Raw genomic sequence first — 26,417 nt, 5'->3', positions numbered from 1 at the left:
GGATTTTAGTCTCTTTAGAAAGCTAAAATCCACTAGAAGTGAACCAGAGATGCAGCTCTAACCAAAACCTGCTTCCAGCCTTTTGAGGCAAGTTCACTCTTCTCCACTCCCTAAATACTGCCCCAGGCAAATCAAGTGCAGATTGAAGAATCCAGCCTGGAGAACCAGAAAGGTCCCAAGCAAGCCACTGGTGAACAGCTCATTCTGATCTGAGAAAGAGCAGGCCAAATGATAAAAAAGCAGAGTAACCTCAAAGAAGAGGCACATGCCAGCAGAAGAGGTGAAGCAGGCCAGTGGAAGACATTAAAAATCATCTCCATTCCTCAACTTGCTGCAGAGAAATTGCCCCAGAAAGCGAGTAAGACTAGTGCATGGAGAGAGGGAATACGACATCACCTGACCAGCACCTGCTCGCAGACCGCCAGCACACGTCCCCCTTGTGCTTCCCGATGTGTCTGTCCCCAAGCAGACGCCTGTACAGGCAGAGGGGTGGCTCAGACCTGCATCGGACTTTTCCTTTCCCTTCTTTACCCTCGTACTGGGGAATCACCCCAGCTGGTGGGAGAAACAAAGCAAAAGTCATCAATCATTCATGGCCTGCATGCTAGCCCAAAAGTCACAGCAGGCATCCTGCCTGCACTCTGCCCCTGGTTACCCTAGGCACCCACCGCGGGAGCAAGCGGCACTCAGCGCTGGCAGCATCAGGGTCCTCAGCCTGGGTACTACCTGCACAAACAGGAACCTGCTGAAATTTAAAGTCAGAGAAGAAATGAATTCAGTTTTGTAGTGCCCCCAGCTTTTGATCCATGCTCAGGTAAGGCTGCTGGTTAAATGGACGTGAGGAAAGCAGAGACAGAAGCGTGCACTGCAGCCCATACCTAAGGAGCAGAACTAGAGGATCCTGCAAAACCAAATGGCCTTTCACAAGCAGTAGCTCCACGCAAAAGGCGTGTGCTGCTAAGGAGTGAATTCCCTCCACAGTAAAGCCTTAGAGTAAGCTCTGCCCCGAGCAAGAAGGCACCCTGTGTATGACACTGTCTGCCAGGGGAACAGCCAGCACAAAAAGGTGTCACACGCAGGAAAGAAGAAGCCACCAGTCTTGCTTCATCTGCCACAATGCTGCTTCAAAGCCTGTGAGAGAAGGCAAGGAGAAAGTGGGAAATAAATCAGTGACAAAAAATGCTTCAGACAAAAGAGGACAAGGGAAATTTTATAAAAGGAGGTAGGCAGTGATCACATAGGTTTTTGCCACCTATGCTTTCAGTGTGAACAGCGGTCAGAAATGCTGAGTTTCGGTATCATGCATGTGGTGTCTCGTACAAGTTCCTCCAACACCAACACCTCTGAGCGCTGGGGCAGGTCAGAGCAATCCCAGCAATGGATTCAGTTCCTCTTCCCTCTCTACTGTGATGGTTTTAAGCCCTGCCGAGACCGTAGATCACGTTGCCGTTGTCCCTCCCCAACCCTCAGCCGGTCAGGCTGGAAGTGAGGCACAAACCCCAGGTTAAATTAAGAAGAAATTTAGTACAACAGCGTAATAAGCAATCTGAACAACAACAGTAGCAATGATAACAGCAATAAACAGCAATAACAGTAAACAAGACAAAAGATATACAGAGAAATACCACAATGGTTACAGACAGCTCGCTCGCAATGCTCCCCGCCACCAAAGCCACGAAGGAAAAAGTTCCCGCGCTCCCGCGCCCAGACCTGACGTCAGCATGGTATGAATAACACGGCTGGAGATCCCTTCCCCCTCTCTGCTGGGGAAACTTAACCCCATCCTAGCTGAACCAGGACACTCCTCAGCACAGGAAGCTGTCCCATATAAAGCTCTGTCTAATGCCACATACTGGCAAGCTCTGGAGAAAAGAGACAACCCCACCGTGGTGTGTACCCTGCAGCCAGGAGGGTGCTGCTGCTTTTCCTATGCGATGCCTTTACTCCCTTCCAGCAGACAGAAGCACAAATTGAACAATTCTGTGTGATGGTGCAAAAAGGTAAGAATCAACTCCCCAGCTTCTAGGCCTTCCTGCTCCGCAGGGCTGAAGGACAAACAAGCAGCGCAGCAGGCAGTGCGCTCCTGGGAAGCAGGTCCCCAGTAACACAACTCCCTCTCCAGCATGACTCGGTGCATCCCCACCACCACAGCAGCGCACAAACTGCAGAAGCGGATGTTTCTGGTCCCCTGGCCATGCTGTCGACGTGCAGGATGCAGGTGATGCCATCCCCACCGCACACGGCATCCAGTTCTCCACAGGACCAGAGCTGCAGCCGAGGGCAGGACACGGCCCCGCTGCAGGGCCGGCAGCCACAGACCTGCCTCGGGTGCAACGTCCCACGGCAGGAGCCCTGGGGAGGGACCCGCAGCCCAACAGCACACAGAGCACACGAACGGCACCCAGACGCCCATTAGAGGATTGCATCACGTCGCACACACAACCTGGACATAACCTGGGAAAATTAAGATGTAAAAGGGCTATTTTAAGGCTGCAAGATCCACAGAACGGCGGCAGAAATCCTCTCATGTGGTGATCCATGTCCTTATCTCAAGGATGCGAAATATTCCAAAATCCTCTAATTACAGAGTTCTACTTTTATTGATTCAAGATAAAGCAGAATTTTAGTTCTCACTATAATAAAGTAGCCTTCCTCCAAGCGCAAGAGGGCAGGCAAGGAGAGCGGGGTCCAGATGCACGGAGCTGCGCACCTTTGCTCTCCAATGAGGCTTCCTCACAGGGATGCAGCCACCAAGACAAAACGGAGTGGCTGAAGCCTCCCACATGTCATGTCTCACCCAGAGAAAGGACAGAAAGCCCGCACCCAGCTGTCCAACCCCCACATGTGAACTGAGGCTCCTGTCCCAGAGCAGACTACAGCCAGACAGGCTGGGCAGGAGGCAGAGGCAGAGTTACAGCACTGCTGCTCGGCTCCAAAGACCTGCTCCACCTGGGACTGTGACAGGGGCAGGCTGCCTGCTCCTGGAAATTTGAGCAGAATAGGTAGGGATTTCCAGCAACGACAACTCCAGATCTGCCAAGGGCCTACGATCAGCTGAGGAACAAGAGCCCAGACAGCCAGAGACACTCCTCGCCTGGGTCCCTTACTGACCCTGCTGCACCTCCAGAACAAGAACCTTGTCCTGCATTGATTGCTGCGACTGAAATTGCCATCCCCAAAGCAGGAACTCAGTGCAGGGCTTAGACGTGAATAAGTAAACAAAGCCTGCCACCATTTCCACCATGCACCGGGTGTCTACTCCTGCTCTGAAGCAGGGTGTCTACCATTGCAGATTGCGCCTCTCCTCAAACAGGCCCACCCCTGAGCAATAGGGCCAGGACAGGGTTATTTGCTGTCACAAATGTGATACTCTCACTTATGCATATCTTCTAAACACGTGCTCAGTTACACTTGAAATGAGATTAGAATGCTCAACTAGTGGATGCAGAATGACAGAATAAACCACTTTGTGCTACGAGCATGTATATGCAGAGTATGGGAGCAGACTACCAACCAGTAATCTTCCTGACAGAGATTTTTCTGCAAAGCTTAAGCTTTTCATGAGGAAGTTTTAAATTTGAGAGAAAATCATTAGACTTTCACCAATCGGAAATACTTGACACAGTAGCTCCAAACCAGATTTCCTTTCCCGAAACAGCTTGGAAAATTTCATATCAAGTTTCATGAAAAAGCAGAAAGTTTTTCCAAAATCACCTCCACTGCCTTATGCAAATGAGAGTTTTGGCTCATACGCACCACTGTGGGCCAGAGGGGCTGCAACACACAAACCTGCCCGCCATTTCCGTCGGACATTGCTGCAGGGACCCTCATGCAGGTGGTAACAGGGAGGAAGGCACAGCCTGGGACCAGGAGGGGGGAAGCATGAGAGGCAGCAAGTGTGCCACAAACCAAAAAATGTCTTTAACATTGTAGTGATGAAAGACATCAAAACAGCAATAACACAAGGTGCTTTGATTTCAGGAGGACCAGATTCTTTGTAAATTAATTTCCATGATGAAAATTTTCAAACTTAATATGTTTGAAAAGTTTCCCCAGGAACACTCCAGGACAGGAATAGTCATTTTCTCCACTTCGACTCAGCACTGAACAAGGAAGCGTGGCATTGCATCAACAATTTCTGCAACCCCTTGCAAGAACACCAGGTGTTCTTCAAACCACTGTTATGGCAACATGGCCTTGGGAGGGTCTTACACTTCAGGAAACAAGGTGGGAAGTCTGAACCAAAAAGCAAAACAAGGAAAAGCCTTGGCGATGAAATCATAGGCTGCCAGGACATTGCCTGGAATAGCTCCTCATGGGGACCAGCCCACGTTATTCAGTTTTAACACATACTAGCTAATTAGCATGAAAGCAGATTTTCCCATGCACTGGGAACCCAACTGTATCTCCCTAATGCCGCACCTTAGGAGGAGAGAGGAGCGGTTCCCCGTTTCTCACCCTCTCAAGAACAACCTTCCACAAGACGCTAAAGCCCACCACATCCCACCATCAGAAGACAGGAATAACGAGTTCCCTGCCCATGGACTGAGACATTGCCTGTTCTCACTGCTCACTGCCCACACTGCTGCCCCTGTGCACTCCTACCTCTAACGTACATTCTTAAGAGAGAGGCTGCAGCCCTAGCCTCCAAGTGAATTACGAAGCCAGGGATGCAGAGTGACAGCTGTGTCACTGGCAAGTCACTTCTGGCACTGGAGGAGCAGCACATTAAAGCTGTGGGAGCAGGGGAGAGGATCTCTTGCTGAATGGATTGTACAGCACAAGTTGTTGCAAATTCTCTGAGCTTTTCCTCACTCCCTCCAGTTCCTTGCCTCCTCCGCCCCTTCATTCACTCTCACCTTCACATTAATAACAAGTGAATTTGAAGGCTGGTATGAAATTTTTGAAGCAGATCAAAATCCAAACCCACTTTTGCCCACAATATTCTACCACTCCTATTTACGTAGTCCTGCCCCAGCTTCCACTCTTACACTTGCTTTTCTCCAAAACAGAAGCATGTCACATCCTAGAGAGGGAGGGAACCACCCAAACCCACAAAACAATAGTCCTTTAAAGAAAGTCCAAAAGGCAGCAGGAGGTATGGTGCAGAACAGCCCTTTCAGGAAGAGGAGTTCCAGGGAGAGCTTTCTGCCCACAAAGCACCAGGGTCCCTGGGAAGAAATCTGATCAAGACTACAGCTTCTGAAGACCCTTGATCCCCTCCTTTTTTCTTACTCAGGGTTTACACCTAAGGCTTGAGCATCCTGGCTCTGCTGCAGCTGTAGACCCTTGCACAGATCCAGCACAGCCTGCACTGCATTGCTCCCCCACAGGGCGCTAATTGCCCCCAAGCACTTCAGTGAGAGTGGACTGAGACCCCCAGACTCAGGCAGCCACTCTGATATGGACCATCATTTAACCAGACCTGACACACTGAAGGACCCCTGGGGTTTCCCATGAGATACCAAACCTGGGAAATTCCTCTAACACATCAGTAACCAACAAACAAAAATCTCCTTACTTGGGAGAGCTACAGTAGGATCCCAGCACCGAGCTGCCGTTGCGTACTGGCACTACAGCTTCTAGTCTGTCCAGCATCTGTACAAACGTGTGCAGCATTTACCTACAGAGAGAACTGTGACAATGGAAGAGACAACTCCTGTGCACAAAGATCATACAGAAAAAAAAAAAAAAAAAAAAAAGACTCCTAGGCTGACTGTGAATATTCAACCTCTGGCTAGAAGCTCCATAAAAGCAAACTGCTTTGGGGAACATCAAAAATAGCCATGACTTTCTCAAACTCTTCATTGCCCCATCTGAGAGTCAAGAATCAAGAATCTCCTAAAGACTCTTTCACAGGCACAGCCCTGAAAAAAAAAACACCCACTGCTTCTCTACTACTCTGTGCAAACAGAGCATGAAAAGTTTAACTCTGAACTTTATGTGGACAGTTTCTGAAATCAGACAAGTCATTTTAATGAAGACAGACCTTTTGCCTTGCACCTGGCAACCGGCAGGGATGTGGACCCAGCATCCCAGACCAGAGAGGGGGAATGGATGCAGGAGCACCCCTCCTTCTCACTTCGTCTTGGGAGAACTACCATTCAGACACTGGACCAAATAATGACAAAAAATGTCTCTTCACATCAGTTTTCTGTATGTTCAGGTTAGTTCTTTTATAGTCAGACACAGAAATCAGAAACAATCTCTTCTTCCTTTGCCAAAGCAAGCAGACTTTTAAGCAGTTATTGCTAAATAATAGAGAAGCAACAACAAACATTATAGCAGGTACTTGTATCCTCCCATGAAGCATACCACTGAAGTGCTTCTCATATTAAATTCTCTTCTCTACTCTAAGGGATCCCCATTTTCTGAGCTCCCAAGGAAAACTCCAGAGCTCTTTATGGATTTTCAAAGAAAAGAAAATGTCCTTCACCAGCCGTCTGAAAACCAAACAAAAAAAATGTTCTCCAGCTATGAATTGAGAACATTTACAAAATACTCTGAAGAAAAATTAACCAAAGAGCAAACATGAATGGGAAAACCTGGGAGGGGAACAAGAAGCACCACACAAGTAAAACTACCCCAAGTGCATAACAGCTCCACCAAGGACCACAAGCCCTGACAGCCCTTGGAAGAGTTTCCCTCCCCCAGATGCAAACACCTGTCACTGCACTGTGCCCAGACCAAGGATGCAAAAACGCAATGGATGCACAGGAGACCCCAGGAGAAGCCCCAGCACTCACCTAGGAACGAGGTGACGATCTGCAGACTGACAGCACATCGGGCAGGACAAGCTTGTAAAGAAACACGATGGCAACCGGTTACAGCACATTTACAGCAATCCACAGCCACAGCGTTATGCAGAGAGAAGAGACTGTTTTATGCAGAGCTGGTGCAGAGGGGAGAGGTGGAGATGAAGGAGCAGCTGACGGGCGAGGCTGAAGCAGTGTCCCCCACAGCCGGAGCTCTGCCGGCTGTTTAAAGCCTCAGAGCAAGTGCTGCTGCCAGATTTCCCAACCAGAAGCACTCCCAGATTCCCAGCACATAGAAACTTGTCCTTTAATTACTTTTCAATTACTTCTTGTACCTTAATTGTGTGAGATTTCTGCTCTGCCTGCAGATGTCAAAAGATTCTTTCTGAAAGCAGAGCAGGTCATTCCAACTTGAAAAAAAAGAGACTTTGTCTTTTGGGAAAGGTGCAAATTAGAAGCTCTGCACAGAAACCGACCTCTGTCCAGAAAGCCAGAGGAGCAGCAGGGCTCTGCAGAGGGGCTGGGCTCCAGCACACCCCCCTGCTCACCCCCCCCATCTCTCCCCGCACCTCTCAGGCTTAATGCCTGTTCCTGATCAGCACCTCTTGGCTCTGGTGACCGGCACCCTCTGAAGCACCACTCTGAGGCGTTTCATCAGATTGAACCCCCCCAGCCCAAATCACCACAGAGAGCAGAGAATATTAAATGTGTCACTTCTTTCACACCTGAAGTACAAATAAAGGGCTAAGATTCACTTTCCCTGGGGTAACCTGACAGATAAACCCCGCAGACACAACAGACCCCGACAGAGAGCAAAACCCCACCAAGTTCAAGGTAAAAGGACAAGCACAGTCACACATCAGAACGTCTGGACAGCCCCAGCTGTGACCACAATTTTTTTTTTTTTTAAAGAAACTCAGAACCATTAAAAAGTTTGGGGGTTTTAGACCAAAGCTCTCCCCTTCCCCAGCGATCCCACACTCCCCCTCCAGGGAAATGGGCCCAGTCCCTGCGCTCACCCACTGCTGGGCCGGAGCCACCACCACGAGTGCTGGGGCTGCCGGGGCTGGTGCCCCCTTTGCAGGAGAGAAATTCAGTCACCACCCAGAACAAAGGGAGTGTTTGAAAAGGAGCAGTTCCCACTTGCTGGGTGAACGAATCTGTGCATGGGACATCCCTCAGGGGAGACCATCGAGAGCTGGAGGCCTCCTGCCTAGGCCGCCTCCCTGGAGACCATAGAGCCCTGGCAGAGTGTCGCAGGAAGTAGGCCCTGTGGGGGCCAGGGGCACCCCCGGGGGGCTCCAGCACGTTGTTCCCCCCCAGCATCTGCCCACACTCCTGCCTGTGCCATGAGGGGTAATTGTGGACCCGGGGGGGATTATTGGGGGGGGTGTTATTGGGGTTCTGTGGGAGTTGTGGGGGTTATCGGGGTCCTGGGGGGGTTATTGGGGTCCTAGAGGGAGTGTAATGGAGTCAGGGCAGGGGGGAGCTGGAGGGGTTTGGGAGGGTTATTGGGGTCCTCGGGGGTGTCTTGATGGAGATATTGGTGTCCGAGGTGGGAGGATTGGGGACATCCTGGAGGGGGTTCTGGGAGAGGTATTGGGGTCCTGGGTGTGTGTCTTGAGGGAGGTATTGGGGTCTGGGGCAGTGTCTTGGTGCTTGGGGGTGTTATTGGGGTCATGGGGGAACTGAGGGGGTTATTAGTGTCGGGGGGGGGGGGGACAGTGTCTAATGGACACCTGGGGGCAGTTTCTGGGGGAGATATTGGGTTCCTGGGGACAGTAATGGGGTGCAAGAAGGGTCCAGTGGGGGCTTATGGAGTCCTGGGGGGGATCTGGTGGGGGTGATATTGGGGTCCTGGGGTCTCCTGGAGGGGTAATGGGGATTTAGGGGAGTCATGGGGGTGGGCTGGTAGGGTCCCAGGGTGATATTTGAGGTCTTAGGGGGTAAAATGGAGAACTGGGGGGCCAGTAGGATCTGCGGGGGCACTAATGAGGTTGGGGGGGGGAGGGTGAGGGTGTTTTGGAGGAACCTGGTGGTGTCAGATGCAGTTTGGGTGGGTTGCAGGGGGCATTTGGGATTCCTGAGGTTCCCAGGGGTACCTGTCCCCTCCCCAGTGGGTGCTGCTGCCCCAGGGGTACCCCGACAGCGTCAGCCCCGACCCCCTCCAGTACCAGTGCTGGGACGCCATGGGGGTGGGGGACGGCGCCTCCACCATCACTGGGGCCACCCTCACCTGGGTGCTGCACGGTGAGTTCCCCCAATGCCAAACCCCCCCCTTTTCACCCCAAAATGGCCCTTGGTCTCCAGATCAATGTTTGACCACCAAATTCCCCAGGTTTACCCCAGAATTTCTGTTTGACCTGATTCGCAGAAACAGACTCTACAACTGGAATAGAGTTATGCAGCAGGTACGTTTACTCTGGCACTGGGGTGCAAGGGGATTTCACCACAAAGCTTGCACCCCAACAGCACGTTTTACCAGAAACTGATAGAGTGTGGATATCCATATTCATTGGGTTACGTAACACAAACATCCATATGCATGAGTGAGGCTGGGTTAGTTCTAGAGGCTGGTGTCAGCAGCCGATGTTTTGTTTGCACCAGCCCATTGCCTCCTGGTGGGTGTCTCTGGGGGTCTGTTGGAGGAAGGCTCACAGTCCTCCTCACCTTGTAGTTTTCCATGGAGCATGTGCAGATTCTCTTAGCCAGTTTCTTGAACAAGAGTGGTTCCTGCTGGTTTACCCCCTCTATCTAATCAAAACCACCAGTATATTGGTTTCTACCACCCGTACATGGCTATCTATCCACTTCAAAGACTAAACTTGCTAGAAGCCATCTGCTTTCCAAGGACATGTCTCTTATTTTTGCTGAACATTGTAGTTCTTGGTAAGTTTCCACAAAACAGTCAGGGCAAGCAGGATTATTAAGCAATATTCAGAAATCATTACAAGTTGCTATGAATTGCTGTAAGTAAATAAGTTGCATAGCAGGTGATCATTTTCTTGTATCAGTACACTTCTCCCCTGCCCGTGGTTTGAGAATGAGTCAGCTGTATCAGAAAGCAAGGTTGTCCCTAGGAGCCTTGCTTTAAATCTTAGGTCTAGTAAGGGGTACACTTACTTCTTAAGTCAAGGTCACATTTGTGTCCTGAATGGTTTTTGGTTTGTGGTGTTTTGTGTGGGTTTGGTTTTTGGTTTGATGGTTTGGCGGTTGTTTTTTTTTCTCTTCCGTGCTTTAAAATATGAAATAAAGAACAGTAACCAATAAAACTAAATCTGTTATTCATTTAGTCAGTGCTATGGCTAAATCTTTCTTGTCTTTTCCAGCTATCCTTGTTTAAATAATAAATCACTGCACCATGAATAAAGTGAAGACTTTCAAATTTCGTTTAACTTCCTTTTTTTCAGGACTATGCTAAAGCACAGAACTTGGCTCTTCATGCTTGCCATAATACAAAAGTTGAAGCAATGCAGGCAGAGGGTTGTTATCCGCTGGCTAAGTCTTTTCATGTACAGGTAGGGCCATTTTCAAATTGAGATTACACTTAAAAATCTGTTTTATGAAAGTTCTAAGTGTGAAAACACTACCTGTTCTTTGATTCTTCTTTTTCATTAGGGAGATTATGATCAAGCTTTCCAGTATTATTACCAGGCCAGTCAGTTTGCCTCTTCTTCTTTTGTACTTCCATTTTTTGGATTGGGTCAAATGTACATTTATCGAGGGGACAAAGAGAATGCGTCACAATGCTTTGAAAAAGTTCTGAAAGCCTATCCAAACAATTATGAGACTCTGAAAATCCTTGGATGTCTTTATGTGGCTTCAGAAGACCAGGAGAAACGGGATATTGCAAAGGTGAGTTTTGCTTCTGCCAGCATCATGCTTTTACATCCGACTGTAGAACTTAGAAATCAGACTTGAAATCAGACTGTACCTGAAGCTGCATAAAACTCAGGGTTACTTGGCTGTAGATACGGCTGTCATGAGAGATCCTCTGAGCTGTGGAGAGTCACAACTTCTCGACAGAACTGAGACTCCTACGGGGCTGTGGCTAAAGCAAGTCCCGGAACTGCGAGGAGCCCCAGCCTCACCTTTGTATTTGGCACTGTGCAAAGGGCAGAATTCCTCACATGTATGTTATAATTCTCTGAAGATGGTAAGTTAGCTAATGTTTTCCTGAAGGCAGCAAATTAGCTAGTGAGTTTCATAAAACACTTGTCTTGGCTTCTCTGGAAGGACGATGTTATGCTTTTTTTGATAAATGACAGTGTGTTTTAATGTAGTGTTGGATAACTGAATACAAAAGGTGTTAGACATCATTTTTCTTGCCGCTCATGTTACTGTAATAGTTTCTCTAACACTTTAAGCAGGTTTATGTTCTACAGAAAAATTCATTAATGAAGGAAGGAAACTAATGCAATTTTTTTGGTGACAAAATTGTGCAGGTGTTTAAGATGTTTTCTTTTGCAGTGATGTATATCTGTCTAGTGTTAAGGTTAATACCTTCACTCTTTCTTTCGATTGTTTTCATATTTTTTTAAACAGTTTGTGCGTCCGCAAAGAGGCGTAATTATCTTTTGCTGTTTTTCAGGGTCATCTAAAGAAAGTCACGGAACCGTGTCCTGAAGACGTAGAGGCATGGGTTGAGCTCGCCCAAATTCTAGAACAGACTGATATACAGGTGTTATTAATACACACCTGGCAAATGATGTGTGTGCTTCTCACAAGAGCACAGAGAGCTCATTCTCTTCTTTCTTTCATCCACGTTCTCTCCCTGTGTGAAGGGTGCACTCTCAGCCTATGGTACAGCCACACGCATTCTGCGAGAGGAAGTACATGCTGACGTCCCACCAGAGATTGTGAATAATGTGGGTTCTCTGCACTTCAGGCTGGGAAACCGAGGAGAAGCAAAGGTGTGTTACTACTCAAAGTTTGAACTGAGTTTCTTGATCACCTAGAAGTTTTCCTTGAAGAATATTCTAGCGTCCTTTATTCCTTTTTTCTTCTTTTTATACTTTAGACATACTTTTTGACATCGCTGGATTGTGCAAAAGCAGAAGCTGAACATGATGAGCATTATTACAACGCTATCGCTGTAACAGCGAACTATATAACCTTGCCCAAATCTATGAGGTGATGTCTGAATTTCATGAAGCGGAAAAACTCCATTAAAACATTTTAAGAGAACATCCGAATTACGCTGATTGTAAGAAACGTTTGGTACTTTAGTTTCACAGTCCTCCTTTTAATACCAAAACTCTTCCCATTTACAGTGTCTTCGGGTCACCTTCTATCTGTCTTTGCTTCTTTTCAGAGTAGTTTTGGGGGTTACCTACATGCTATTTCCCTACCTTCTTTTTTTAAAGCCTGCATCATCCTTATAGTCTAATATTCAGCTTTAAGCCTTCTAATTCTTGTTAAATCATACTGTACTCCAAAACTCTAGCAAAATTAGCTTATCTAGACTTGCGTGCCTTTGCTTACTTGCGCCCCACCCCTAACAAAGCCTTAGTACCTCAGCCCTCGGGTGCAATCAAGGCCATCCACTTGATACACCCAGGCTTTGCAACCCTGCCTGTGTGGGTGGAAGTAGAGACCCTTTGGGAGAATCATTTTATCTTGGACCTTGGCCCTCCTCCAGGGAAGAAGAGCTGTTGAGGGTGTTAGCACAGCTTCTATGGCACATCCTGGTTTTCCTCCTCACTCTGCTTTTCCTCTTGCCCTCAAGCAGCGGACCTGTGGTATTTGCTGCAAAGGCAGGGTGGTAGCCCTCGCTCAGCAAGCTGCAGCACACAGCATGCCCCAGCCTCATCTACAGCCTTTTCCAGTTTGTTTTCTGTTGTTGCCTGCTGACTGATACTCTTCCTAAAGACTGTGGAGATGGGAGAGCTGTTTAAAGTGATAAGAGAGAGTTATGTAACTGGTGTATCCTCTTTTCTTTGAGGTTTCCCAATCGTCTTTAACTTATGAAACTAATGAAAAACATTCACATTACTTTAACTGTTAGAAATCTACAATTTCTGTATCACCACTGTGGATGGACATTCCTCTTCACAAGGTGTGTCTCATGGTGAATAGGGTATGAATGGTGTCTCGATGTTTGCTGTCCTTGGCAGACCAAGAAAAAGATTGCTTTTGAAATTCATGCATGGCCAATACTTTCTTTGTTTGAGATAACTTTAATCTGTTTCCTGATTTTTATTTTCTTTTCCATTTCTGTTTTTAGGTGACTTGCGCTTGGGAGCTATGGCTAGGGATAAAGGGAATTTTTATGAGGCTTCTGAGTGGTTTAAAGAAGTACTTTGGATAAATCTGGTTTGTAACCCTTTAAGTGTTTACAGTTAAAACACTTGAAATGCGACCTTCAAATTTTGTTTTCCTTTTGTTACGTTTTGATTTTGTTCACATAAACTAGGGGAAGAGGAAAAAACTACTGTAATCTGCTGTCTGTGTGTTTTGTTGTTCTTTTTTAAAATATAGAATTCTATTTAAGAAAAATAGTGTTTTATACTTGAAAAAGTAACCTTGCAAGGGAAAATGATACTTTTGCAAATTACAGTGAATTTTTATTTAGGACCATCCGGATGCTTGGTCTCTCACTGGCAATCTTCATCTGGCTAAACAAGAATGGGGTCCAGTACAGAAGGAATTTGAAATGATATTGAAACAGCCCTCCACACAAAATGATACTTACGCCATGCTGGCTCTTGGCAACATCTGGTTCCAGATGCTACATCAACCAGCAAGGGACAGAGAAAAGGTAATGGGCGTCTGTCTGCCCTGTGTGTGTTTTATTTATTTACCTTTTGTAGGCTCTTAGCTACTCAGAGCCTTTCCTTGATGCCTGTTTGGCATCTTGTAGGCTGTCAAACTTCTGGGTAGATCTTTAATACCCCATTATAGACATGAGGGATCAACTGAGGTACTTCATTCTGCGGGAGAAGCATCATCAAGATGGTGCATTAGAGATCTACACACAAGTACTCAGAAGTGATCCAACGAATGTGTATGCTGCTGATGGCATAGGTGAATATTAGACTCTAATTTTCCTTCAGAGGTGATGATATTCTTATGTTTCATGCTTTGGTATAGAATTGTTTTTGCAGGGCCTGAATGCTATGTAGTGGAGCACAGAAAAAATGGCTTTCGTGTGCAACTATATCACTTAGTTTTTCATGGGGAACTTCATTCCGGCAATATTTTGTTTTCTTTGGTAAGAGTACATGGTACTTGAACCTGGAAGCTTACACTGTAAATATCACTCTCCCCTTAGGAGCTGTCTTGGCACATAAAGGATATTTCCATGAAGCTCGTGAAGTTTTTACCCAAATGAGAGAGGCAACAGCCAATATCAGTGACGTGTGGCTGAATTTGGCACATATCTACGTAGAACAGAAACAGTACATCAGTGCTGTGCAGATGGTAACATCTCTAAATTGAACTAAATAATATGTTGGGTTAGATGACTTCTGGGTGTTTCGCTGCTGTCATAGCAGCTGTGAAAGTTTCTGAATAATATTTTAACAAGTTAGGTCTGTTTCTAGCATGCTGTTAGCTGTCAAGTCTCGATTTAAAACCAAACTGCCAAATGTGGGTAAGGGGTAACAAAGCAACTACCATTTGTACACTTTTTTTTTTTTTTTTTTTTTTTGTGTTAGCAGAGTTAAAATATAACTGGGTTAGAATTTTGGTCTCAGAATTAATTTTCAGTGAGAGAGGTTTCAGTCAGCATAGTTAACTGTATGTGATTTACATTCAGATGTTACTGAAGAAAGTAAATGCAATTTGTTGCTGGGATTTTTTTTAATAGCAACAGTTCCTATTTTTGATCTTGGAAATGACTGCATAAGTAATAATCGGAGCTGTCTGATGACTGGGCCATGATTTCTTTCACCAGAGTTAGTATCACAAGGTAATTCATGTTGGAAGAAATTGGTTGAGGTCATCTAGTTCAACCTGCTCAAGCAAACTAACTTCCAAGTATCAACCTATTCTAACTAGGTTCCCTCAATTAGTTGATGAAAGGCATACAAGTAAGCTGAAACAAAAGCGTACGCTGAACAGGATAGAAGCTAAGAACAAAATGCTTTCACTGAGAGTGGGTCCACACTGAGGCTCAGAAATACTTTTATCAAAGGAATCTTGAAGCTTTTTGTGATGGTCATAAGGAAGAGATACGGGGCCTTTCTTGTCTGATCAAGACCTCAGTAGTCCCTATCCGCCAGTGAACTCCTGTTAAAAGCTTTGGTCACACAATCACATTTATTCTGTTGTGTTTGAATTACAGTGGGAAACTGGGTATCATTTTCACCTTTTGATTTGTCAGAAAAACGTTGTACTCATTTGCCTGTATATTTAACTACAGCTGTTAGCAGAAATGTGTTTATTTCCTGCGGTGTTTTATCGATCCCTGGGTTGTGCTATGCAGTCAGCACAAGCCACAGTCTGAGACACATGGCACTGGACTCAAAGGGAGATGAACTGAATAGTCTAGCTTACTACAGCCACAACAGTTGTTCTACTGTACTCTACCACAAAGCATACCCACCCAAGGCAGACATAAGCTAAACACAAAAACTTTGACTCTAAAGATGAGTGAAAATTGGGTGCTCACAACAGTGTGATCCAAGAGTAGTGGATCCAAGCATTACAGTTTGGGCAGTTCCTGTACTGAGCTGGAAATAAAAATGACTTTGTATTTCTTACTATTTTGGAGGTTTAGAAAGGGTGAATGATTCCTTGAGAAAAGAGTATGTCAAACAAAAGATGCTTGTTACTGAAAAGGATACAAGTTTCGTAACTGAAGCTTTGATTCTAGACCCACAAAACCTCTAGTAACGAGTCTTCCTTTACACTCCAGAACAACTAGATAGCCCTTGGCATGCCAAGTTATTCAGCTAGGTGGACAAAACAAGTATGTTGCTGAGTTATCTGAAAGGTGTGGATTTTTTTTTAATTAATTGCATCAGATACATGGAATTACTACATTAAATAAGTTTCAATTTATAAAATATCTTGTATGAATAAAGAAAATAGATTTCATACCATCCAGCGGAGAATAATTGAGTGTACTTAAAAGAAGTCATGTTTGTTGGACTTACTTTGCAAGTACCACCTATTGTAACGATTCTATTGTATTTTAAGACCTAGAGAGCCTCCTGGACTGCTGTCAGTTTCCAGGAATACCAGGTACTGTTGGGATTCTAGAGAGCTTTCTGCGAGAGAATGGCCATGTGAGCAATCCTGCGTGAGAACAAGACTGGTAAGAGCCTCAGCCGAGCAAGAATGCGATAAGGACGTAACCCTGAATGAGGGGGGAGAAACTCGACGAGACAAACAACCCCCGGCAGGGGTTGGGACGGAAGAGGAGGTTCCACAAGGCAGGCAGCCTGGCAAGGCTGATGTGGCACTTTTTATCCAGTCGTAAAAAGGTTTAAAGCGCGGGCTAAGTTAACTGTCCAATCTTGAGGACTTGTACTGCATGTTACTCACGTGTGTGGGAGAACGTTATAAAAGGGCTTTCTGAGTTGTAATAAACGGGCATTGCTTGATCCCATTGGTCGTGTGCGTGCTCAGCTCTCCTGCAAGTGGCGTCCCTGGGTGGGGGCCTCAAGATTGGCACAAAGTCTTCACTGAGGACTCGTCGGAGTGCAGTCTGAGGGGGAGAAAGCCGGTCGACATATCCAGACACTGCCCCGGTGTCTGAAGGTGAGAAGCAGCACACTCTAACTTTAAAAGGGAGAGATAGAGCGAGAGATTGAAGATAACAGACCCGCGAAAGGCGGCGGCCGGGGAGCAATGGGGCTACCTTGCCAAGGACGAACAGGCAGTGGTGAAACTCCTCCAGTGTGTCCTCTCTATGAGGGGGAAAATATTCATCTGGAAGGTTTAAGGTGGAGCCTAGAAAAGGGACTTGTATCTACTTGGGAATCTACAGGGAAACAGCTTTGGGATTCAATCAGTGATGGAGGAAGGTCAGCAAAAGCAGTGAGCAGCTACAGCACACTCTGGAAACAAATCCGAGAGACTTTAGGGATCGCAGCGGCATCTCATTCTGACAATCCGCCCCCGATGCCGGCGCCCCTAGCGGCTCCCGTCGCGTTAGCTCAGGAAAAAACCTGTTTACTTTGCCAGTCGCGCCGCCGGGTCCGCGGCGGGCAGCGGGGGTGAAACCGAAAGCTGCGCAGCCAGAGCTGAGCACACCAGAAGGGCACCTGATGCCGTCAGAAGGGGAATGAGGCGGCATCGGAGGAGTCCGCGGGGTCTGGCAGTGGTCGGGGTGCGCAGTATAGAGTTGGTGGTGGCAGCCCAGGGCTCCCCCAAGCCCCCCCGCCGCGGAGTGACCGCCTGCGGCCCAGCCCGGCACCGCGCACTCGGCCCCCCCGCCCCCGACAGAAGCGGCAGTTTTTCCACAGAGAAGGTGCTGACGCTGTCATGCAGCAACGGCTTTAAATATTCTTAATGATGTTCTCAAGATTGTAGTACTTGTCATTTTACGTTGTGTCAGTAATAAGTGTCAGGGGCCTCTTGGTGTGGGGGTGTGATTGTTCCGTGTGTGTGAGACGCGACCCAGCTGCAGAGAGTCATCGGTGCTGCTGTCTGTTCGGGCTCAGTGTTCTCAGTGTTACAGGTAAAATACCTCCTCTAGCAGGAGGCAGTCATTCCGTGTTAACTGTTGTCTTGAATTTAGGTGCGTGCTCTGCGGGGAGAGTGCACCTCTGAACCATCTGCCTGACGGAAATATTGTCAAAAGTTCATCTACAATCTTACATGGGTCGTAGATGCTGGTTATGAAGAGGAAAATCAGAATTATGGCCTGAACCCCTGTGTTCTGTAACAAAAGGGTCAAAAATTGTTCAGCTTGCTTACTTTACTGCAGCTCCCCCTAATAGTATGCCGAAAAGCCGCAATTACTCAGGATTTGGATCAGCAGCTATTCCTTAAATATTTTGGGCTCAGAAAGTGACACGATTGACTACTAGTAAAATGTACTCTCACTAAAGCTAAAGCATCTGTTAGAACAACAAAAAAGGGGAGATGCACAGTATCAATCTACACCTCACGAAAGGCTAAATAAGGCATTATATGTCATAAACCTTTTAAACATTCCCCTGTCTCACAGGTGCCACCAATATTGTGTCATTTCTCATCACAGATACCAGATCAACAAGAAGTCCAGAGCAAAGCTCAAGTGTTAACAAAACCCTAGAAAGTGGTAACTGGGAAGGACCATTTCCTTTAATAACCTGGGGAAGAGGTTATGCTTGTGTCTCCACAGGTCACAGTCCCTGGTGATTACTGACAAGGTGTGTGCAACCACACCTGAGGGTGAGAGGCAGCCAGCACTCAGGATCCAGCTGTGGGTGCTGTGGGTGCCCCTGTACCAACTGTTTGCAATCTCTTCGACTGATATTTAAGCAGAATGTCTGGGTAATGTTTGCTACAGAGCAAACACTACAGTTGCCAGTTCTTTTAAGAGAAAATGCTAACAGTAATTGCAACTCCTTAATGAAATATATAGGCTTACTAGTCACTAGTGAAAAATGTAGTTTAGATAAAATATAGTTATTAATAAGGATGAAATGCTGTAAGAATGTGTGTATTCAACTTTCTTTGTTTAGCAACATTAAGAATTAAGAGCTCAAGTATTTAATCTTATTTAGAAACTCCCTTGGTTTTCCCCCTGGAGTACTGGCCAGGCTCCGGGTAGCACCCAACAGGAGGATGAAATCAGATGTTTCTGCTCAAAGAAAGTTGCCAGTTATTTTGGCCAGTTGATTTAGAGGCCGGACCTGCTTACAGCGATGTTGGATGCCTCACCTACAGATGGGACCCATCGCATAGGTCTTCCAGTTTGTGAGGAAGGGCACTCTGAATTCTCACTGCATTCGGGGTTCCCTAGCAATTGCGGATCTGAATGTTAGTACCGTATTTTCCTTACTGTTTATTTTGTAGTATTTAGTCATATCCCTTGCATGTGGATAGTATGGGATGCTTTGTACTTCATAGGGTACCTTTGACAATTTATTGCAGTGACTAGGAATAGTATTATTGATTGTAGTAATTAGTAAAATAGCATATAGTTGTATAATGAGAAATATTAATAAATTTATGCTTGTGCAGCCTGCACAAAAAGAAGAAGGGGGAATTGTTGGAGAATGGCTTGCAGAACAAGGCCATGGGTCTGTGCAGGAGCTGACTGCAGCCATCTGAGGTAAACAAAGGAAAAAACCCAGGGTACAGTTATGCTAACAAAGGACTGTTATGTTAACAAAGGGAGAAACTGAGGCACAGAACGGCCTTGATTATGACGGTAAACAGCTTTGGGAAGGAAATAGGCCAGAAGAAGGAGGATGTTGTGAAATACCTGAAATGCCACAAGGGGCTGGGATATTATAATGTAACCTTTTAGAGGTATCCAATAGATTTATGATTAATGTGCATAGTTATAGTTAGTGCTTATATAAGGTGTGATTTCTTTCAATAGAATTGAAGCTTGCTCTATCATTCACATTGAATTGACTGCTTGCTTCCTCCGCCCACCGCAGCAGGCGGCATCGGCAGCATGGCCACTGTGCCAGGCTTCCAAGAGAAAATCCCGCTGCCCTGCGATAGCAGCAGTGCATCAGACAGATCTGGGGTGTGAGACACACAGCTATGGACAGAACGGTCCTAACACTGCCAGCTTGCAAAACGCTGTGCAAGGATCACATGCTGGGTTTTATCAGATAATAAATAACTGCGGAAGAGCCCACACTGACAAACATTGAGTTTTACCCATCCAGTTTACTGGCAAACTGGGAGAGGGAGTTTATACAGGTGTAATCTATACCTCTAATTCTTTTGCCAGCTCCGCAGATGGACCAGATGATACCAAAGGGGTCTTTCCTCCTTCCCTTTGCCAATATAATTATGTCCGTTCAAGAACTTCTACCAACACAGCTCTCTTCATTCATGATGTGGGAGGTTGTTTTGGTTTTTAGCATATTTCTAGCTGACAGCTAATCTACAAAACATTTTAAGCCCAGACCAAATCACAACATTTGCTAGAGATAACGAACACCACACTTGCCTCATATTATTCAACTGTATTTACATTAGCCCCCAAGCAGAACTACTTTATGTGCATCTGCTCCTTGAATTTGCTAATGGTCCCCTCTCATTGGTGAAACCTGGGTGCAATCAAGTTTGCAGCAGTTCAAAGTGGGAGACGATTCTTATAAAGTTTGCAATAAACAGGCAGAACCAACACAAAGAGGAAGATGCAAGAAACCAGCCTCCTTGTCCATGACACTGACCATTTACACCAGTGTGGGTTAAATGCCTTTCCTCTGCAGCGACAGGAATCATTGCTCCATGTGCAAAGCATGGAAGAATGAGGACTTCAGGGTTTACTTGCAAAGTAAATGCTACAAAGTGAAGACAGTTTGTCGAAGTTCTGTAGGAATATATTCTATTAAACCAAAAATGAATTTAAAATTAGGGTGATGTAGGACCACAAACACGGAAAAATAGCTTTATCTTTGTACTTATCTTCACATGATGAAGAATTCATCACACCTTTACCACCTGGAGTTTTCCAGAAGCTTACAGTCTGATATTATCTGCACTGTTTTAACTGATGCCCAGGTTTCTCAAACTGTGAACTCCCCTGTGGCATCACAAATGAGGTATTCTGAAGTTCACATTTTTTCTGTTTCCTAAAATCACAAAATGACACAAAAGGACATTCTTACTGGAAACCGATTGCTCTCTTCACTACTAGTTTAAAAAAAAAAATATAGGTCTGCTATTTCTACAGCACATGTAGTCACACAAGATACGACACAGTATCAAAGCAAACTGGAAATAAACACAGATCATAGTGTATGATTACAAATGACCCATCACTGACGTAAATCAACAGCTACCTGGCACTACAGAAACCTCAGAAGATGCAGTAAATTCTTGCAACGTATTCACCCTAAACAAGATTATTCTTCATCTTACTGATGGTGGAAAGACCATGCAAAACCAAACAGGACTGTGGAAAACGTCAATTTTCCCCCCATCTTTCCTTCCCTATGAAAGACCCTGGGATGCATTCTTCTGTGCCTCAGCCATTGATGTAAACTGTGTTTCAGCTGTTGTAAAGCAACTGAGTTTTTGAATGAAAATACTGAAGAACTGATTCAGTCTGAACTGGTTTGTCTGAGCTATGATGTTAGTGATATCCTAGGTTTAGGTATTGAAAAAAATTAATGAGACAGGTTCCAGAATCAAGAGCTTCTTTAAACATAAATAGAACAAGGAGGGGGAGGGTTTTTTACTTGTCTTTCAATATTTTAAGAGGTCTGGACTACTTAATAGTTTAGCATATTAACAGGTAAATGAAATTGTGGAATAAAAGAGCTAGAAAACAGTCTTCCCCATTTAAATGAAATCCACGAAGGAGAGACAAAAGAAACGTGTATTTCAAAAGCTCTCAGATAACATATGAGGGTGAGCAACGTCTATCTGATGAAAAAAAACTGCTAATCATCCGGACAAATTACCTAATGATTGAGGGAAGAAGAGGTAATATGAAGACTGGTTTATGAGTTAAGCCAGTAAGCAAACAAAAGACCCCATACACATTTACATAGAGGACCTATAGCATGACTGATTTACTCCATTTGTATTCACCAGCACGCTATTATCGAGCCAGATTTTGCCTGTTTGAGGAGAACATACTACAGCAGACCATGTCCACCCATATTTGAGCATAATTTAACTAACAAAATTCCTCTGAGATGTATAGAGAGTTTAATACATTACCATCTCATTGTCACTGTTGCCTTGGATACAAGAACTGCTCTAAATCAATTTAATAATTAAGGATTTGATCTTGGAAGATTCTGTGCATTCTGGCTTCCATCCAGCAAAGCACTTATCCACCTGCGTACCTTTAATCACTCAAATGGTTTCAATAAAGTGGGACTACTTACATCCTTAAAGTTAAATTACATGCTTAAGTCTTGCTGGATGACAGCCAGAGCAATCAACACCTTGCAAGAACAAACCCCAAGCAAGAACGGTCATTACAAAAGGGAGGATGTGGTACATTTTGTTGTTAAGTTTTTGTAACAGAAAAAAAGGTGCATAAAGTGTTTACTACTTAATTTCCTGCAGATTTTTATCTGATTAGGAACTTTAATACATGATTATATATTTAATGCATAAAATCAAGTTATTTCAGGGTCCAACAGCATACGGCGTGAATAATCTAACCTGAGCACATATCTGATTGCCACAGGACCCTCAAAAAGGGTAAGGCATTAACAGGAACAGACACTGGCTGGGTTCTGCGGAGTCAATCTGTGGTCTTCAGCTTCACTGTGTCTTAAGGACTGCTGAGATTACCAACAAAGTTTATAAATGGAAAGTTCTGACTCTGACTGCAGAATTTAATACGAAGCAGGACCTTTCTCTCATCCATCCCCTTGTCTGCAGATTGTTTGACCCCATCCCTTACAGTGGAAGCTAAACATAATGCACACAAACAAGCCATTGTTATCAACATAGAAGTCCCCAAGGTTGAGTTTACATATGGGGCTTTTTTACTAAACAGAATTAAAGTGTAAACTTGGCAATGAGGCAAGAAAAAAATCAAATTTCAGTAGGAGAGGACTATTACTAGAAGCTCTTATATCTCTCTGGAGAAGAGCAAGCAGGTTAGGTTCTCCTGTGTTCATGCTACCCCTTTTCCTTGAACCCAGAGCTGACGTTCCCTTCCCAGCAGAAGTGCCTTACTCTGCGCAGGGCCCTCCACAGGTACAAAAGGAGTGAGTAACCAGCTGGAGGAGCTTGGGGCAGCACTGGGAATGAAACTCAAGGGTGCCAGCTGCTGAGTTTTCCAGTACGAACACTGTCTCTCCACCCTTCACAAGCAACAGGCCTGGATTCCCACCTAGGGTGGAGTATTAGGCTATGAAGGTGGGGTGTTAAGAGCCCTGGGGTTTCTCCCCAGCTGAGCTGGACACAGGCTAAAAGCAGAGCCAAGTGGAAGAAGGAATTAGGGTTTCATGACGTTTGCCACACCAGCATGGCAAATCCCCATACCATACTGTGTGCTCATGGCCAAGTGAGGAATATCCACTGCCCAGCCTCCTGCCTCTCCTCTTCCCCACTCCGTTAAATCACCGTTGAATTGGCCAGACAAGCTTTCTGGGTCTAATTCTTCTCTGTCTTGAACCATGTAATTGACTACCTGAAAGGGTTACTGACCTTTTTGAGAGCATTTAAAATCAAGAGACACAAGTGAAAAGGCTCTCCAACTCTCAGTGCAAAAATCCAAGCCTGGGTGGTACAGACCAGAGAGTCCAACATACAGCCCTTACCTGTACAAGAGGGATAACAGCGCTTACCTGGCGCGGAGAAATGCTGTGAGTATTTGGAACATGATCCAAGATCCCAGCAGGTAAACAGGTTTAAAAAAGGTATTTATAGACAAAGAGATAACCACATTTCCTCTCCCTTCTAATCTCCGTCAAATCAGGTTTCAAACAGAGTTCTCTTACTCTGTCCTTCTGTTTCTTATACTTTAACTTCAATGTTCTCTGCAGAGCATGGAAAACCCTGGCATATGGGAAAAACCAAGAAGATGTAAAGGTATGAAGTAGCCCATCTAGCTTCTCCCCACCCTCATCATCTTCCATCCAAACTAAATAAAGCCAAGAGAATAACATCTATAGACAAATTAAACTCAATAGGTTGAAGCTGCTCACAAGGGAGTGATCACAGTCTAAGCAAACAAATCCTTTCCAACACTCTCGAGGACCATTAGCAAAAGGTCACTTTCAGGTTTCACCATTCTCTCTTCAGCTGTTTAATTGCAACACACCGAAATACCACTGCCCACTCGAAGAATTTTAGACAGAAGAAACCGGAATTACGAACTAATTTACAGATGGGGGATAGGGATGTTCAAAATGGGTGCCCGAAGTCAGAGGAGGAATCACCAGACCCTGCTCATCGCTAGAGAGGATATGGTCTGAACACTCAACCCTGCTGACCCCTCAGCCCTCCCCAAGACCAGGTGAGGTTAACTGAGAAAGTCTGAGTCGTCTTTGTGAGGTGTCTGAACACCTTTTAAACGCCCAGCCTCCCTCATCCACATCGCACAAGTTCAGTTATTCTCTCTTCTCAGGAAAAGGCCTTAACTTGCCTCTCTGACTTTCCCCGACACATTTTCCTCTTCTCCAGTGGGGTGCCAGGGCAGACATCCCTCCTCTCAGCAGCTGCCAGCCATGCTGTCACAGCTCCCCAGCTCAGACGGGAGCCAGCTTGTGCCCACAGAGAGGGGACAGCCCCAGCTTGTGCCCACAGAGAGGGGACAGCCCCAGCTCACGGCTGCTGACATGCCTGTGCAAGCACTCCCTCCTGCACCCGCTTCATCCCCAAGAACCAGCCACACTTGCCCTGCTTTTTATAAGCAGGCACAAATCTCCCCAGAGCAACAGGAGCCTAGCAACAGGCTTTATGTACGCAAATAGTTCAAAAAAATACATAACATGGCAAGGGGGTGGAGGAGGAGGGGGAAATTCGACATTGACGAGGCTGCATGGAGAAACTTTACAGTTTCTATCCTGTTCTCAGTCTCCTGCAATGCTAGTTTATCACTTCTCAGAGCTCAGGAATCTTCTTTAACCTTTTCATTACTTCATTTTGCACAATATCAAGAGAAAGAAAAGGGATAGCTGCCAGCAAGTACAACTATGCAGAGCACCAGCTGTCCTGCAAGCACCTGACTTTCTTCATTAATGACTAATATATTCAGGTAGTAGCAAACAACAAGATTTTTGCCTTTCGCCAACAATATGGATATTTAATATAGCAGGAAGTTTTGCCTGCTTATGAGCACCTATAGGAAGAAGAACCTGGTAGAACAGCTGGTATTGGGGGAAAGAATTCATGATTTAATTACCTTGGTTTATTAATTTGATTATCAGTATTTTCAAAAAGAGGGGCCAACGACAGTGAATGGATGAGGGTGGGGGAAGGAAAACAGGAAAATGGTAGTTTAAGCCATTCATATGATGGCTTCCCCTTGAAAACACACGCATCCGAGACAAGAGTGACAAACGCATCAGAGATTTCTACCAGTTATTACCTGGCCTGCGAGCTGCTACTAAAGAAAAGCCATGCTGTGAGGATTCATGCACTAGGACAAGGAAGGAATTGACTTGGCTTTTACTTTAAAAGACTAAAGACCCACTGCAGCCACAAGACCTGACACACCATTAAACAGCTGCCATCTGGAAAAGACATTCTGACTGATAAAACTGGGTAAGGGAGAGCCTCAGGATAAAGTAGTAGTAAAGAATCATGTGTTTAAGCAGAACACATTTTTCAACAGACAACTATTTCCTGTTTAATAAAAGTCTGGGTCTGTTGTTCTTGTGCACTGCAGAGAGAAGTCTTGTGTGAGGCTATATTCTTCCCAACTAACATTTTGCTAAAACAAAAAAGCTGAATTTGATACTACCAGGAGGTACAGCCTCTATTCATACAAGCCAACATGGACAAGACTGCAAGGTTTGGCCCTTTTTCCCCTGCCACGGCCCCCTTGATAACTAAGCATCTCCTGCTGCCAAAGAAACCAAACCAAAGCACAGTTTAAGCTTCAGCGCAGTATGCATAGACAAACAAGTTTTCCCTGCCACAACCAATGCTCTCCCTGTGTCACTGTACTGCGGTGAGACTGGGACTGATTCCCTCCTTGGTAAGACAGTGTAAAGTCAAAATAACTTCCCAGAAATCAGAATTAACTTCCATCCTGTTTAAATGGGTGTAAGAATCCTTCACTTCTGCTTGCCCTGCTCAGAAAGGGAAACAGTGTTTGAGGACAGCATAGCACAACTGCAGATAGGCAAATTCATTAGGATAATCCTCTCTGAGCACAGCGAGTGTGCGTACTTCTCTGTCGAGGCAAGGGGATGATCAGATGCCTCAGACCTTGTAAGAATCAGTAAAGAATTAAAGTTTTTCTTTGTTGTTGTTGGGTTTGTGGAGGTTTTTTTAAACAGAAGGAGATGCTAAGGCAATACAAGTAGCAGCAACCTGCTGTACGTGACTGGATGCTGCAATGCCACGTAAACAAAGCATTCACAACTCCACACTCACCTGCTCTGTGAATGAATCACATCATCGTACCGTGCTCACCATATTGCCAAGGAGACCTGAGACATCTTGGTTACTTCCACCTCTGGTCACATTGATAATAACCAACAGGACCGGCTTGCCTGAGACAAGAGGCGGTCACTGGGGAGGGAGAAGTAACAAGCAAAAATGAGTCAAATACGCTCCTGTTACAAAGACACCTGAATATCCCGTTATTGCTGCACAACAGAAAGAGCATGATGCTGCCCACGATACTTCATGGAGGTAAGGGTAGCAGGTGGTTCATTAATGCAAATGGTCCCCAGGGAGACTGATCTATTTGGTTATTACATATTATCCCCTGTAACCCCTCAAACCAAAGTTTTAAGAACAGTTTTATATCCTTTATATATCTATGCAGAGTGAACAAATCAAAAGTATTCTACACAGGAGTAAATCCACCTCATACTCTACTTCCTAAGGTCAAAATGACTGAAGCATCCAATTCCTTCTACTGCAAGCAACGGCTATTCTGAGTGCATT

The 26,417-nt window shown here is 45.4% G+C and overlaps 1 protein-coding gene across 1 annotated transcript; it reads left to right on the top strand.

The window, feature by feature from the left end:
- Window positions 1-9,157: 9,157 nt before the first annotated feature.
- On the top strand, window positions 9,158-22,687 carry LOC141954967 (RNA polymerase-associated protein CTR9 homolog). The gene is given in 12 exon segments (XM_074895057.1): window positions 9,158-9,166; window positions 10,166-10,273; window positions 10,374-10,610; window positions 11,347-11,436; window positions 11,540-11,668; window positions 11,776-11,862; window positions 11,865-11,961; window positions 12,982-13,070; window positions 13,330-13,515; window positions 13,697-13,781; window positions 14,029-14,177; window positions 22,634-22,687. Coding segments are annotated over 12 exon segments (1,320 nt in total).
- The last annotated feature ends 3,730 nt before the right edge of the window (window positions 22,688-26,417 follow it).

Source organism: Athene noctua, unplaced genomic scaffold (assembly GCF_965140245.1).
Source record: "Athene noctua unplaced genomic scaffold, bAthNoc1.hap1.1 HAP1_HAP1_scaffold_45, whole genome shotgun sequence".
In the NCBI taxonomy this organism is placed as follows: domain Eukaryota; kingdom Metazoa; phylum Chordata; class Aves; order Strigiformes; family Strigidae; genus Athene; species Athene noctua.
Note: the sequence above shows the minus strand (reverse complement) of the source record. Positions and strands in the feature narration are given on the sequence as shown.